The sequence below is a fragment of the Ammospiza caudacuta genome, chromosome 7 (genome assembly GCF_027887145.1).
Source record: "Ammospiza caudacuta isolate bAmmCau1 chromosome 7, bAmmCau1.pri, whole genome shotgun sequence".
NCBI lineage: Eukaryota > Metazoa > Chordata > Aves > Passeriformes > Passerellidae > Ammospiza > Ammospiza caudacuta.
This window is the reverse complement of record NC_080599.1, coordinates 48,080,786-48,093,800: the sequence shown is the minus strand read 5'-3', so window position 1 is coordinate 48,093,800 and position 13,015 is coordinate 48,080,786. Positions and strand designations below refer to the sequence as shown.

The window sequence follows — 13,015 nt, the reverse complement described above, 5'->3', positions numbered from 1 at the left end:
TTTCCTTTGATCCCAGCCCTGTAACATTCCGTGCTGGTTTCTGGGAGCAGAGCTTGCAGGGAGATGTTCTGAGGAGTTTCCTCACAGGAGCCTCACAATGCAAACCCTGAGACTGAAATTACTGGGGCTCCATTTCCTGCACGGTGTCATTTGTGAGGCAGGAACAAGGATAATAAATAGCACAAGATCTTTAGCTCCAGACGAGGAAATGACAGCAAAATCAAACCACACGGCATTGATTCGTAATACAATCCCGTAATATGACTCCAACTCCTATTATACCCACTTATCACAGGTCTTTTATCCCAGCTATTCAGATAAAAGCTCGGGAATTTGTGCAGCCCCATGGGTGAATTTTGAATGCTGTGCTCAAGGAGATGCACACACAGAATCTCTTCTTCCCTTCTTTTACTGTAGGTTTTGGCATCTTTTTTTTCTTCTTTTTTTTTTTTCTCTTTTTTTTTTTTCCTTTTTTTTTTTTTTTTTCCCACATGATGTTTTGAACATTTCTCCCTTCAGGTTAATATGTTCATTTATAAGGAAAGGATTAAACAGAAATCTCACGAGAGAGACATGAACTTGAATGTGAGTGTGCAGATTTGAATGGATAAAGAGGCACTTGAGGAGCTGGATGAAACCAGAGCGTTCCTAAGCCTCTGATTCCAAACCTGCCTCAAGGCCAGCAGCGCTGAAGACATTACAGGGAGCAGAATAAACAGCTAAAAATTGCTTACTTATAGAAAGCTTTGTAATACCAAAGGCTCAAGTAGAGAATTGTAAGTGAGTTATTCTGTTGACCCCCGTGGATTACTTGTTTTGTTGTCTCCAGGATTCAGAAATGTTCTTATTTTATTTAGACTGAAATTTTAATCATCCCCACTTTGCATTTAAAATATGATATTATTTCCCCTTCTATCATCTGTAAGAGAAAATGGGGAAATTTCCTTAGTAGTTGGCAGATTAGCTTTGTTATGTAAAACAGATCCTGGCAAAAGGAATTATAATTAACACAAGCGTTCCATTACACAGTGAAAGGGTTGGTTTAAAGTCTCTCTGTTCCAAACACTTCAAAGCAGAGGCTTTGTTTTGTGCTCCCACTGAATTGGATGTAGTTAGCACGCCCAAATATTTTGCCCATAAATATTCCCAAATCGCTGGATGTGATAACAGCAATCTCTGAGTGAACTCTCCTCAGCCCAGGTTTGGGGTTTGAGAGCTATGGCAAATCATTTCCTTCACAACCCTGCTCAGCACAGGTACCCAGAGCCCTTTAGGAACAAGAAATCATTCCTTGCTCAAAGCTCCCATCGATTTATGGAAACAAGCTCACTCACAGGGTGGGCAACAACCTCCAGCACACATCCTGGCGTCCCTGAGATCCTGTGGAAATCATTATCTGTGTGCTGCGTGGTTTCCACTTCCTCATGGACATGTTTTCATTGCCTTCATTATTTGGGGGGATTTTTGGGAACAATGTGATTGTGACATCCCTTTTCTGGCAGGGTGGGCAGGGGCTGGGCTGGAATTCCCAGCTTTGCTGTGGCTGCCCCTGCATCCCTGGCAGTGCCCAAGGCCAGGCTGGGCACTGGGACACCCTGGGACAGGGGGAGGGGTCCCTGCCATGGCAGGGGAGTACTGGGTGGATTTTGGGGTCCCTCACACCCAGACCCATGTGGATCCCGTGATTCTGGGTGCCCGGGGAGCTGTGAGTGCAGCAGGATGGGGCTGCTGTGGCTCGCTCAGGGCTGTCCTGTGGCTCCCTCCTCACGGATCACACGGAGTAATTCCCCATGGAGCTCCTGTCCAGGGGGCACAAAGCACAAAGTGCAGTTTGAGCAGTTTCACTGGGGCTCCTGACATTCTGTGTCCCAGGGGAGTCCTGGCCCCCAGCACCGCCTGTGCTGAGTGGCTTTTAACTTCCAGTTACCGTGAGCTGATTGAGATTTTATTTATTCATTTATTCATTTCTGGCTGCTGAGGCTGTGATGTCCCAGCTCAGAGAATTGAGATATTTATTTATTTATTTATTTATTTATTTATTTATTCATTTATTAATTTCTGGGTGCCCAGGCCATGGTGCCCCGGAACGGAGAATAGGTATTTTATTTATTTATTTATTTATTTATTTATTTATTTATTTATTCATTTACTAATTTCTGTGTGGTGCCGTGGGGCCTCAGCACAGAGAATAGAGATTTTTATTTATTTATTCATTCATTCATTGACTAATTTCTGGATGCCCAGGCTGTGGTGCCCCAGCATTGAGAATAGATATTTTATTTCTTTATTTATTCACTTATTAGTTTCTGGGTGCCCAGGCCGTGATGCCCCAGCACAGAGAATAGAGATTTTATTTGTTTGTTTATTTATTTCTTTATTTATTCACTCACTTATTCATTTCTGGGTGCCCAGGCCATGATGACCCAGCACAAAGAATAGAGATTTTATTTATTTATTCATGTAGTAATTTGTGGGTGTTGAGGCTGTGGTGCCCCAGCACAGAAAATAGAGATTTTTATTTATTTATTCATTCATTGATTTATTTCTGGCTGCTGAGGCCATGGTGTCCTGGTGCAGAGAATTGAGATTTTATTTATTTATTTATTTATTTATTTGTTTGTTTGTTTGTTTGTTTGTTTATTCATCTATTAATTTGTGGATGCCCAGGCCGTGATGCCCCAGCACAGAGAATGGAGGTTTTATTTATTTATTCATTTATTAATTTGTGGGTGTTGAGGCTGTGGTTTCCCAGCACAGAGAATAGAGATTTTTATTTATTTATCTATACATTCATTTATTAATTTGTGGGTGCCCAGGCCGTGATGCCCCGGCACAGAGAATAAAGATTCTATTTGTTTGTTCATTTATTTATTTATTAATTTATTAATTTCTGGGTGCCCAGGCCATGGTGCCCCAGCACCAAGAATAGAGATTTTATTTATTTATTTATTTATTTATTTATTTATTTATTTATTTATTATTTATTCATTTATTGATTTCTGGGTGCCTCCTGGCACGGAGAAACCCCTGCTGTCTCTCTCCCCTCCAATGGACAGAGCTGCTCTGCAGGACCAGGGCAGGGTGATTAACTGGGCACTGAACCCCTAATGAAGGAGAGTCATTAGCTGGGCACCGAGCCCCTAATTAGGCAGGGTCATTAGCTGGGCCCTGAGCCTCTAGTTAAGCAGGGTTTGGAGTGCTCAGCCCTGGCTGCCAGTGATCCTCCTGCAGATTTGATTTATCCCTTGTTAGTGGAGTCCCCAGTCCCCAGAGTAATTTATACCCAGTAATTTATACCCGATAATTCATACCCGGTAATTTATACCCGTTAATTTATACCCTGTAATTCATACCCAGTGATTTATACCTGATGATTTATACCCAGTGGTTTATACCCGTTATAATTTACACCCGGTGGTTTATACACGGTAATTCACAGGGGCAGGATCCGTGCCCGTTTTCACCCGCCCGGATTTGTGCCAGCAGGGCCATTCCAGGTGCCCACGGGGCTGGGCCTGCCATTCCAGGCTGGATAATTCTCTGATAATCAGGGCATGGTTTTCTCCTGGTTAGTCCAGAACACCCTGCGAGGGAGCTGCTGTTCTCTCTGCACCTCCCCATGGCCATCACCGGCGGGCTGGCCGCTAAAATCCCAATTTACCGGGATTTCACAGCACAGTGCCCTGCAAAGTGCCACAGAGCCATCCCATCAGCATCGGGGCTGGCTGGGACCCTCTGGGGAAGAAATGGAATCCAGCTCGTTTTCCTGCAGAGAAATGAGGGCGGAACTCTGTGCCCTGTCTGTGGCCAGGCATCCCAAACTGCCGGGCAGGCAGCAGGGTGATGGCAATTCACTGCTAACTGTCTGTAGAATATGAATATTAATAACGCCATTAATCCCCATTAATCCCAGCAGTTCCCATGCCACTGCAGTGTCAGGAAGATTAAATCACACCGCTCCCCACGCGTTTCCATGGGATGGGGGCAGCTCTGCGGCAGCTCAAGAGGAGGAATTAATAATGTGGAAAGCAATTCCAGGTTTCAGTGTTAGATAATCATTGCTAATTTCTAGGCTTTGTGGTGAGAACAAAAATAAATACTGAATAAATTTTTATCCGCTGACTTAATCCAGGGAAGAAGTCTGTCCTCCCTTGGACTGAGAGAAGGAGTGGAAACTTGCTCAGGATATATGTCACAGTCATCTTTTATGGAAAATCTTTTTTTTAGGGTTGTTCCTCTTGAGAATCTGGGAGGCCTCAGGAACAAAATGCAAACAATGGTTATCTGCTGCTGTGGGATGCAACAGGTGCACCTGGGATTGGTCTCATGGGGTTGTTTCTAATTAATGGCAAATCACAGTCAGCTGGCTCGGACTCTCTGTCCGAGACACAAGCTTTTGTTATTATTCTTTCTTTTTCTGTTCTTAACTAGCTTTTTGATTAATTTTTTTCTATTCTTTTAGTATAGTTTTAATATAACATATATCATAAAAAAATAAATCAACCTTCTGAAACATGGAGTCAGATCCTCATCTCTTCCCTCATCCAAGAACCCCTGTGAACATTGTCACAGATATATTTGTGTTCAGTTCGAGCAGAGAGCCATCATCTCATAAACCATCCCAGGGACACAGGGCTGAGTGAGCTTCTACTCCAAACCAATCCAAAAAGTGCCACCATCACAGCAGGAGATGGAGGCCAAGAAGAAGAAGAAGAAGGAGAAAGGCTGGGAATGCCCAGATCCCTCCATCTTGCCCCCTGAAGCCCCATTCTAAAAACCCCAAAAATTTATTTTTCACCCCATGACAAACTAATTATTACTTTACTTATACTTTTGTGGCTTGCAGATCCTCATATAAGGTTGGTAATTTTCTCCAGGGGTCATAATCAAAGTCACAGGTGCCTTGGGCTCCATAAAATTCTTTTGCCAAAGTCCTTCCAGCAGCACAGACAGAGGCACTCTGCCTGCCCCAGGGTCCGAGGGACCATGGGGAGGGTGGGATCCCTTCCCTGGGATCTCCAGTGAGATGAGGAGAAAGGGATAGGGCAGGTGGTGACATCCAAAGGGAATTGTGTAATTGAGCTGCAGGATCACAAAATCCCAGCCTGGGCTGGGCTCAGAGGGACCTTAAATCCCATCTCATCCCATTCCCTTGCCATGGCAGGGACACTTCCACTGCCCCAGGGTGTCCCAGTGTCCAGCCTGGCCTTGGGCACTGCCAGGGATCCAGGGGCAGCCACAGCAAATCTGGGAATTCCAGTTCAGCCAGGAACAATTCTCAATTCCCAGTCTCCCACCCATCCCTGCCCTCTGGCAGTGGGAGCCATTCCCTGTGTGCTGTCCCTCCATCCCTGTCCCCAGCCCCTCTGCAGCTCTCCTGGAGCCCCTTCAGGCCCTGCCAGGGGCTCTGGGCTCTCCCTGGATCCTTCTCCTCTCCAGGTGAGCACCCCCAGGTGTCCCAGCCTGGCTCCAGCCCTGCAGCAGCTCCATGGTGGAATTCCCTGAGGATTTGGAGTCAGTGGTCCCTGGGGGTCCCTTTTAGCTCTGAATATTCTGTGGGGCTGTGCTCCAGAGAGAGCTGGGGCTGAGAGGGAAGGACCAGGAACTGCTTTTCACACCGGAGCAAAACGCTTAAGATGGGGAGTTAGCAGAGCCATATGGCTGGGATGCAGAGAAGGGGAGTGATGCAGCCAGAGAACTGTCAAGGGAAATTATTTTAATAACTATCTTGGGAGTACGATGTAAATCTGTCATTCAGGCTCGCTGGAGAGAGACTGAACCTGTAGAGTTCTCCAAAAGGAAAAATGCAGAGTTACAAGAAATCATCTCAAATCATTACAGCTCTTTTATTTAGTTCCTGTGACAGCATGAGCAGCAACAGGTATATCACTGTTTACCTGTCACAACCCTCTAATATTCTCATTTTGCCTGTAAGGAGCAGTGATGAGGTTTTACCTCTAATTTTCCAGTCCAGAACTCTTTTCCTGGTGCTTCTTGTGTGGCAGGAATGCTTCAGTGAAAATCCCTTTGCCCACGTACGTTGGAATTTGTGTTTAAATGATGCACATCCCTATTTGAGTGTACAAACTCCATCCTCTGGGACAGGGACAGGGACAGGGACAGGGGTGGCTGGAGCTGGGCCAGGGGAGGTTTAGGTTGGATTTTAGGGAAAGGTTCTTCCCTAAATATCCTGGGATATTCCCAGGATATGGGACTGGGACTGATGATCCAACCCAGGATATTCCATAATTCCATGGGTTTCTGACTCCAGACTTGCACAGCCCCTTCAGCAGCCCCTGCACACCCTGGGTGCAGCTCTTCCTTTGTCTGCGAGGATAAAGAAAGGGAAATCCGAGTTTATTTTGAATTATTACATTTTATTGCTTTTCTGGCTGAGCAAACAGCGGCGCTCTCGCTGCTGGCTGGAAATCGAACCTTGCAGGATTTAGGTTGGGCTGGAAAGGGGAGCAGAGGGGTTTTAAGGGGATAATGTGTGTGTGTCCTTGTGTAATAACAGCAGATCTTTGACACTTTCAGGAGGAGCAGGGCCAGGGTGGCCTGAGGAAGGTGGAGGTGTTTGCTGGGATATTTATGGGGTTTTGCTGCTTTTTCGTTGGCCTCCTTTACTCTGCAGCTCCTTCAGGAGCTTCCTGGGACCAGGAGCTTTTGGAGATGTTCAGACTGGTTTATTCACATTTATCCAGGCCCTGTTCAACTGAGCAGTGTTCATCCTGTCTCACCAAGTTGTCCCTTTCTTACCCTGGGCAAACTCTTCTCATCTTTCCTTAGTGAGGTTATAAACCGAATCCAGGGGAGTGCTGGTTTTACCAGATAAAATCTTGTATTATTTTAACCTTTGACTATTTTCATAGTTATGACCATTCCTCTCCAGCCCCATCCAGCCTGGCCTTGGGCATTCCAGGGGCAGCCACAGCTTCTCAGAGCAGCCTGTGCCAGCGCTCAGGAAACAATTCACTGCCTCCTCTCTTTGCTGGTGCTGCCTGGAGAGCCATCCCTGCTTTTCCAGAGCCCAGGAAACCACTCACAGCCTCTGTGCTGGTGCTGGTTGGAGAGCCATCCCTGCCTTCCCAGAGCCCAGGAAACCACTCACAGACTCACCTCTCCTTGCTGGTGCTGGTTGGAAAGCCATCCCTGCCTTCCCAGAGCCCAGGAAACCATTCACAGCCTCACCTCTCCTTGCTGGTGCTGGTTGGAGAGCCATCCCTGCCTTCCCAGAGCCCAGTCCCAGCCCTGGGCATTAATGAGCCCCAGCGATGGGGCCCTGCCCAGCCAGCAATCAGCGCCCAGCTGGGAGGGCTTTGGCTCCAGCCACCAGGAGGTTGCTTTTTTTTTATCATTATTTTTGCCCTTTATGACTTTTTGGCTCCATTTCCATGATTAAACAGTTGGCAGAGCTTTGATTGCAGAGTGCTGCTCGCTGGAAGGGGCTCGTGGAGTGTCTGAAAGCTTTTCCAGGGAGTGGGGAAGGCTGAGCTGCACCTCCTGCACCTCGTGCTCTGGGCTCCTGGAGCGTCCCACTGGGACAGACAGACATCCCAGGAGTGGGGACAGACGGACATCCCAGCAGTGTCCCACTGGGACAGATGGACACCCCTGTAGTGTCCCACTGGGACAGACGGACATCCCAGGAGTGTCCCATTGGGACAGATGGACATCCCATGAGTGGGGACAGACGGACATCCCAGCAGTGTCCCACTGGGACAGATGGACATCCTGGGAGTGGGGACAGATGGACACCCCAGGAGTGGGGACAGATGGACATCCCAGGATGGAGTGTCCCACTGGGACAGATGGACATCCTGGGAGTATCCCACTGGGACAGATGGACACCCCTGGAGTGGGGACAGATGGACACCCCAGGATGGAGTGTCCCACTGGGACAGATGGACATCCTAGGAATGGGGACAGACAGACATTCCAGGAGTGTCTCACTGGGACAGATGGACACCCCACGAGTGTCCCACTGGGACAGATGGACACCCCAGGAGTGGGGACAGACAGACACTCCAGGAATGTCCCACTGGGACAGATGGACACCCCAGGAGTGTCCCAGTGGGACGGCTGAGCTGCCCTGGCAGAGGAAGGGTGGAGAGGCACAACCCACACACTCAGGTCCCGCCCCAGTGGCGCAGAATTCCCAAACAGGATCATTCCTTTTCCACTCACACCCTGGCAATATCTCGGCTTGGTCTCAGGTAAGCTGGGCACAGCAAACAGGTGGAGACAGAGTTGTGAACAGCAAGGATACCCCATGAATTTCCAGAGATGATGGTGACTGCCACAGATCCCAAGGAGGGAGAAGATTCCTCCCCAGCTTAGGGAAGTGCCACTTGTGTGAGTCCCTGTGTCACGCCTCGGCGCTGGCAGGAATTGGAAATAAATGAAGGCTGCAGATGAAACCATTTCTCTTCCCAGCCCACCCATCATTTATTTCCTCAGCCCCACTTTGCCAAAGCTGCCGTGTTTGAGACAAATTGTGTTTAATTAGGAGGAGGTGGAGACCTTTAGGCAACGCTCTTCAATCAAAGTGCCTCGAGGAACTAATCATGGAAATGCAAAAGCAGAGGGGCTGGGAGCTGTCCCCGCTGGTGACTGATTGTCAGAGGGGAGGGCTCCTGCTGCAAAAGCTCTCCTCATTTAAACCATGCTCAGCACACTCTGGAAATGCTGTTTGTGGTGGGGGCATTGCACTGCTCTGCAAATATTGAGCTCATCTGAGTGTGGAATGAAAAAAAATATATAAAAAGTATGAAAAACAGAGCAATTTTCAGTGAGTATTGATAAAAAATGTTACTACCCTAAAAAGCACAATTATCTTTTTTTTATGATCGATACTTAAGATGCAAGATGTTCAACCACACAAAGGAGTTTGCTGGAAATAATTATTGGAGATGTTTAGGGTTGGTTTTAGCTTGAAATCAGGGATTTGGGGTGTGGCATTCAGTGTTCAGGGGATCAGTGCTGTTTGCAGGGCTGAGGATGGAAACTGTGCCTGGCTTTGCCAGGCAGGTGAGGATTTATTTTAGCAGGGATGGAGGGACAGGACACAGGGAATGGCTCCCAGTGCCAGAGGGCATGGATGGATGGGAATTGATTGAGGAATTCACTGGGGAATAAATTGTGGAATTCATTGTGGAATTCATTGTGGAACTGTGGAATTGTGGAATTCATTATGGAATTCATTGTGGAATTGTGGAATTCATTGTGGAATTCACTGTGGAATTAATTGAGGAATTGTGAAATTAATTTTGGAATTGGTCTGGGCAGCTCCTGCTGCTGCCGAGAATGGGCTGCTGGAGGGAATTGATTGTGGAATTCATTGGGGAATTGTGGAATTCATTATGGAATTGTGGAATTCATTGGGGAATTGTGGAATTCATTGTGGAATTCATTATGGAATTGTGGAATTCATTGTGGAATTCGTTATGGAATTGTGGAATTCATTGGGGAATTGTGGAATTCATTATGGAATTGTGGAATTCATTGGGAAATTGTGGAATTCATTGTGGAATTCATTATGGAATTGCGGAATTCATTGTGGAACTGTGGAATTGTGGAATTCATTGTGGAATTGTGACATTCATTGTGGAATTGTGGAATTCACTGTGGAATTAATAGAGGAATTGTGGAATTCACTGTGGAATTGTGGAACTGGGGGCTGTCAGCCCATCCAGGACCTCCTGAGCCACATCCCTGACTAAAATCTCCAACCCCTCCCAACACACTGGGCTGCATTGAGGAGGGGTCTCCACCTGCTTTAACCCTGTAAATCCTGGAGCCAGGTGAGCCCAGGTCCCTCTGAGCCTTCTTTTCCCCTGGCTGAGCATCCCTGGTTCCCTCAGCCTCCTCCTGCAGCTGCTCCCCAGCCTGTGGTCACACACCCTGTCCAAAAAGGGAAGGTTTAGATTAAAAACATTGCGCAAAAAGGGAAGGGTTTACTTTAAAACACTAACATTGACATTAATGTTTTAATTTAACATTAAAAAAGAAAAAGCCAAATGACTGCAAAGCACTTTCCATGCTGGACCCCCGCACCAAATTTCCTTGGGAGTTTAATTCCTCTCTCCCCCTTGTTTATTATCTCATTTCTCTGGCCTTCTGTTAATCCATTTTCTGAATAAATGTTTATTTGCTGCTTTATTTAATTTTTCCCCTGACCTTCTCAGCTCCACGTGATCTGGGTGGGAGGCATGAGCTGCTGAAGTGGGGAGTCGCTCTGTGATGGGTTTAATGTGCACTCCAGGCTCAGCAGAGCAGATTTTAAATGCCAAATCTGCTCCTAGATCAGAGTCTTCCGAGGTGTGGGAAGAAACACGGATGCAAAACAAACATTTTTAAATTCCTAATAAATATTAACATTCCATTGTGGTGCCGCACGCATATTGGAGGCATAATTAATAAATTCCGCAGATTTTAGTGATCTGAATGTAATGATCCCTATCAGGCAGTAAATAGCAGAAAAATTAGCAGCATACTGATACAGCAGAAATCCTGATTTGTCTCAAACTGCGAGGCTCCAGAAATGCAGTGGGAGCCAATTTCTATCCCTGGCAGGACGGTGTTCCTGGGAAATCGCTGCCAATAATAACATCCAGGGTTTGCCATCAGCCCCAGATCAGACTGCATCGCTTGTGTCATCTGACAGGATTACACTGAGCAGCAGGGCTGCAGCTCCCCGCCTCTTTGGGGGTTATTGTAATTAATGCACCTCGCAGATCCATCCCTTGTCTAATTCTGCTTTGGAAATGCATCAGCGCTGTGACCTGCTCAGTGTCATTGTAACAGGACTTACAGACATCCTCAACGAGCTTTGATTTAATTTCCTCGCTGTAAAGCCCAGATTAAAGGAGAGCCCAGTCAATTAGGAATGGAACAAAGCTCGTACTTAAGAGGAAATCACTTAATCTGCACTCTGTAAGTCTGGAAAATTCTGCACCTTCTACCATGTCACAGCTCCAATCTCCCCTCAGAAAGACTGGAAAGTTCCTGGTGGGAAGCCCCAGAATGCAGCAAAAGCCTGCAGAGTTCTTGTGGGTCAGATCTTTGTGGCTTCAGCAAAACCAGGGAGAGAAAGCCCAGTTGGACAGAACTTGGGTGGGGGGAATGGACGAGCCCCAAAGCAGGAGGAAACAACACAATAAATGTGGTTTAGTCCTCTCTGTGAGCAGCTCCGATCCTCCAGGTGCACACAGAGTGGCTGGAACAGCATCATTAATTTTTAAAAGCACCAGAAAAACCCAATTTTGTCTCCTTTGCAAACTGCCAGGAGCAAGCTCAGCCTTGCCTTGAGCAGGAGCATCCATCTTCCAGGAGCTCTCTGCACACACAGAGGAAAATACTGTTGTGCACTCACACAGGGAAATGCTGCTCCGCATTCACACACACAGGGAAATGCTGCTCTGCATTCACACACACAGGAAAATGCTGCTCTGCATTCACACACACAGGGAAATGCTGCTCTGCATTCACACACACAGGGAAATGCTGCTCTGCATTCACACACACAGGGAAATGCTGCTCCGCATTCACACACACAGGGAAATGCTGCTCTGCACACACACAGGGAAATGCTGCTCTGCACACACACACAGGGAAATGCTGCTCTGCATTCACACACACAGGGAAATGCTGCTCTGCACACACACAGGAAAATGCTGCTTTTGCTTGTGGGGTCTGGTACCCAGGGGAGGCTCTGCAGTGTCCCTTGGGCCCTGTGTGTGCTCTGTCCCTGCTGGTGGCCCCTGTGATGCTGTTCAAGGGGCTTCTTGCATTGGGGAAGAGACGAGGATCTGACTCCATGGTTCAGAAGGCTGATTGATTATTTTATTATATATATTACATTAAAACTATACTAAAAGAATAGAAAAGGTTTCATCAGAAGGCTAGCTAAGAGTAGAATAAGAAAGAATTATAACAAAGGCTCTGTTTTGGACTCTCTGTCCGAGCCAGCTGACTGTGATTGGCCATTAATCAGAAACAACCCCATGAGACCAATCCCAGATGCACCTGTTGCATCCCACAGCAGCAGATAACCATTGTTTGCATTTTGTTCCTGAGGCCTCCCAGCTTCTCAGGAGGAACAATCCTAAGGAAAGGATTTTCCATAGAAGTTGTCTGTGACAGCCCCAGCCCGCTGACAGCCCTGTCCCTCTCGTTGCAGTGTCCCCCAAGATATTCCGGATCTCCAGCGACATCGTGGTGAACGAGGGCAGCAACGTCACCCTGGTGTGCCTGGCCACGGGGAAGCCAGAGCCCTCCATCTCCTGGAGACACATCTCCCCCTCTGGTGAGTGCCTGGGCACGGGCACAGGGGCAGCAGCACCGGGGCTGTGCCAGCCCCTGTGCCCATGAACGATCTCTGCGCTGGGGCTGGGAGGGCACAGGGACAGGGACACCAGGGCTGTGCCAGCCCTGTGCCCTGAGTGAGCTCTGGACTGGGGCTGGCGGGGCTGGGATGGTGCCTTGAGGGGCTCCTGGAGCAGAGCTGGGCAGAGGTACAGGAATAAAGTGGGGATTTATTAAAGGCCTTTGAAGAATACACCTTGGGCAGTGCAAGAGCCTGGCCAGGGCTTTACATCAAGATGGACCCGAGCTGGGCTCTGAGTCAGGAGTTTTCACCCTTTTATAAGTTTTGGTCCATTTCCACGTTGGGGTTCAGTGTCCAAGCTCCAGGTTGTGCAGTCCCACCCTCCCAGATTGTTCTCCTCCATTCCCTGCTGTTTGCACTTTTTGGGGCTGGAGCTGCAGTGGTGCCCTTGGTTCTGGGCTGGAAAAGGATTGAGAGTGAGCCTGAGGAGAGGAAAAGGATTGTTCTGTGTGCCTGAGCTGGGAGGAGACATTGCTAACATTTATATGAAGTTCAGAGTTACACACCAATGCAGGGCGGAGTCTGGAAAACACGAAAGCTCAAGCTGAAGGCATCACCACAACACAGGAATGAGGACAGAGCACCCTAAATATGGATATATGTCCCTACATGTGCTGTAATCACAGT

General features: G+C 47.7%; 1 protein-coding gene across 2 annotated transcripts in view; it reads left to right on the top strand.

Annotated features, from left to right (window-relative positions):
* Nucleotides 1-13,015, top strand: part of NEGR1 (neuronal growth regulator 1) — a 154,513-nt gene that overhangs the window by 70,684 nt on the left and 70,814 nt on the right. For both annotated transcript variants that reach the window (XM_058808342.1, XM_058808341.1), the window contains exon 3: nt 12,182-12,307. In XM_058808342.1, coding sequence (XP_058664325.1) covers nt 12,182-12,307 — 126 coding nt within the window. The remainder of the gene's footprint in view (nt 1-12,181; nt 12,308-13,015) is intronic.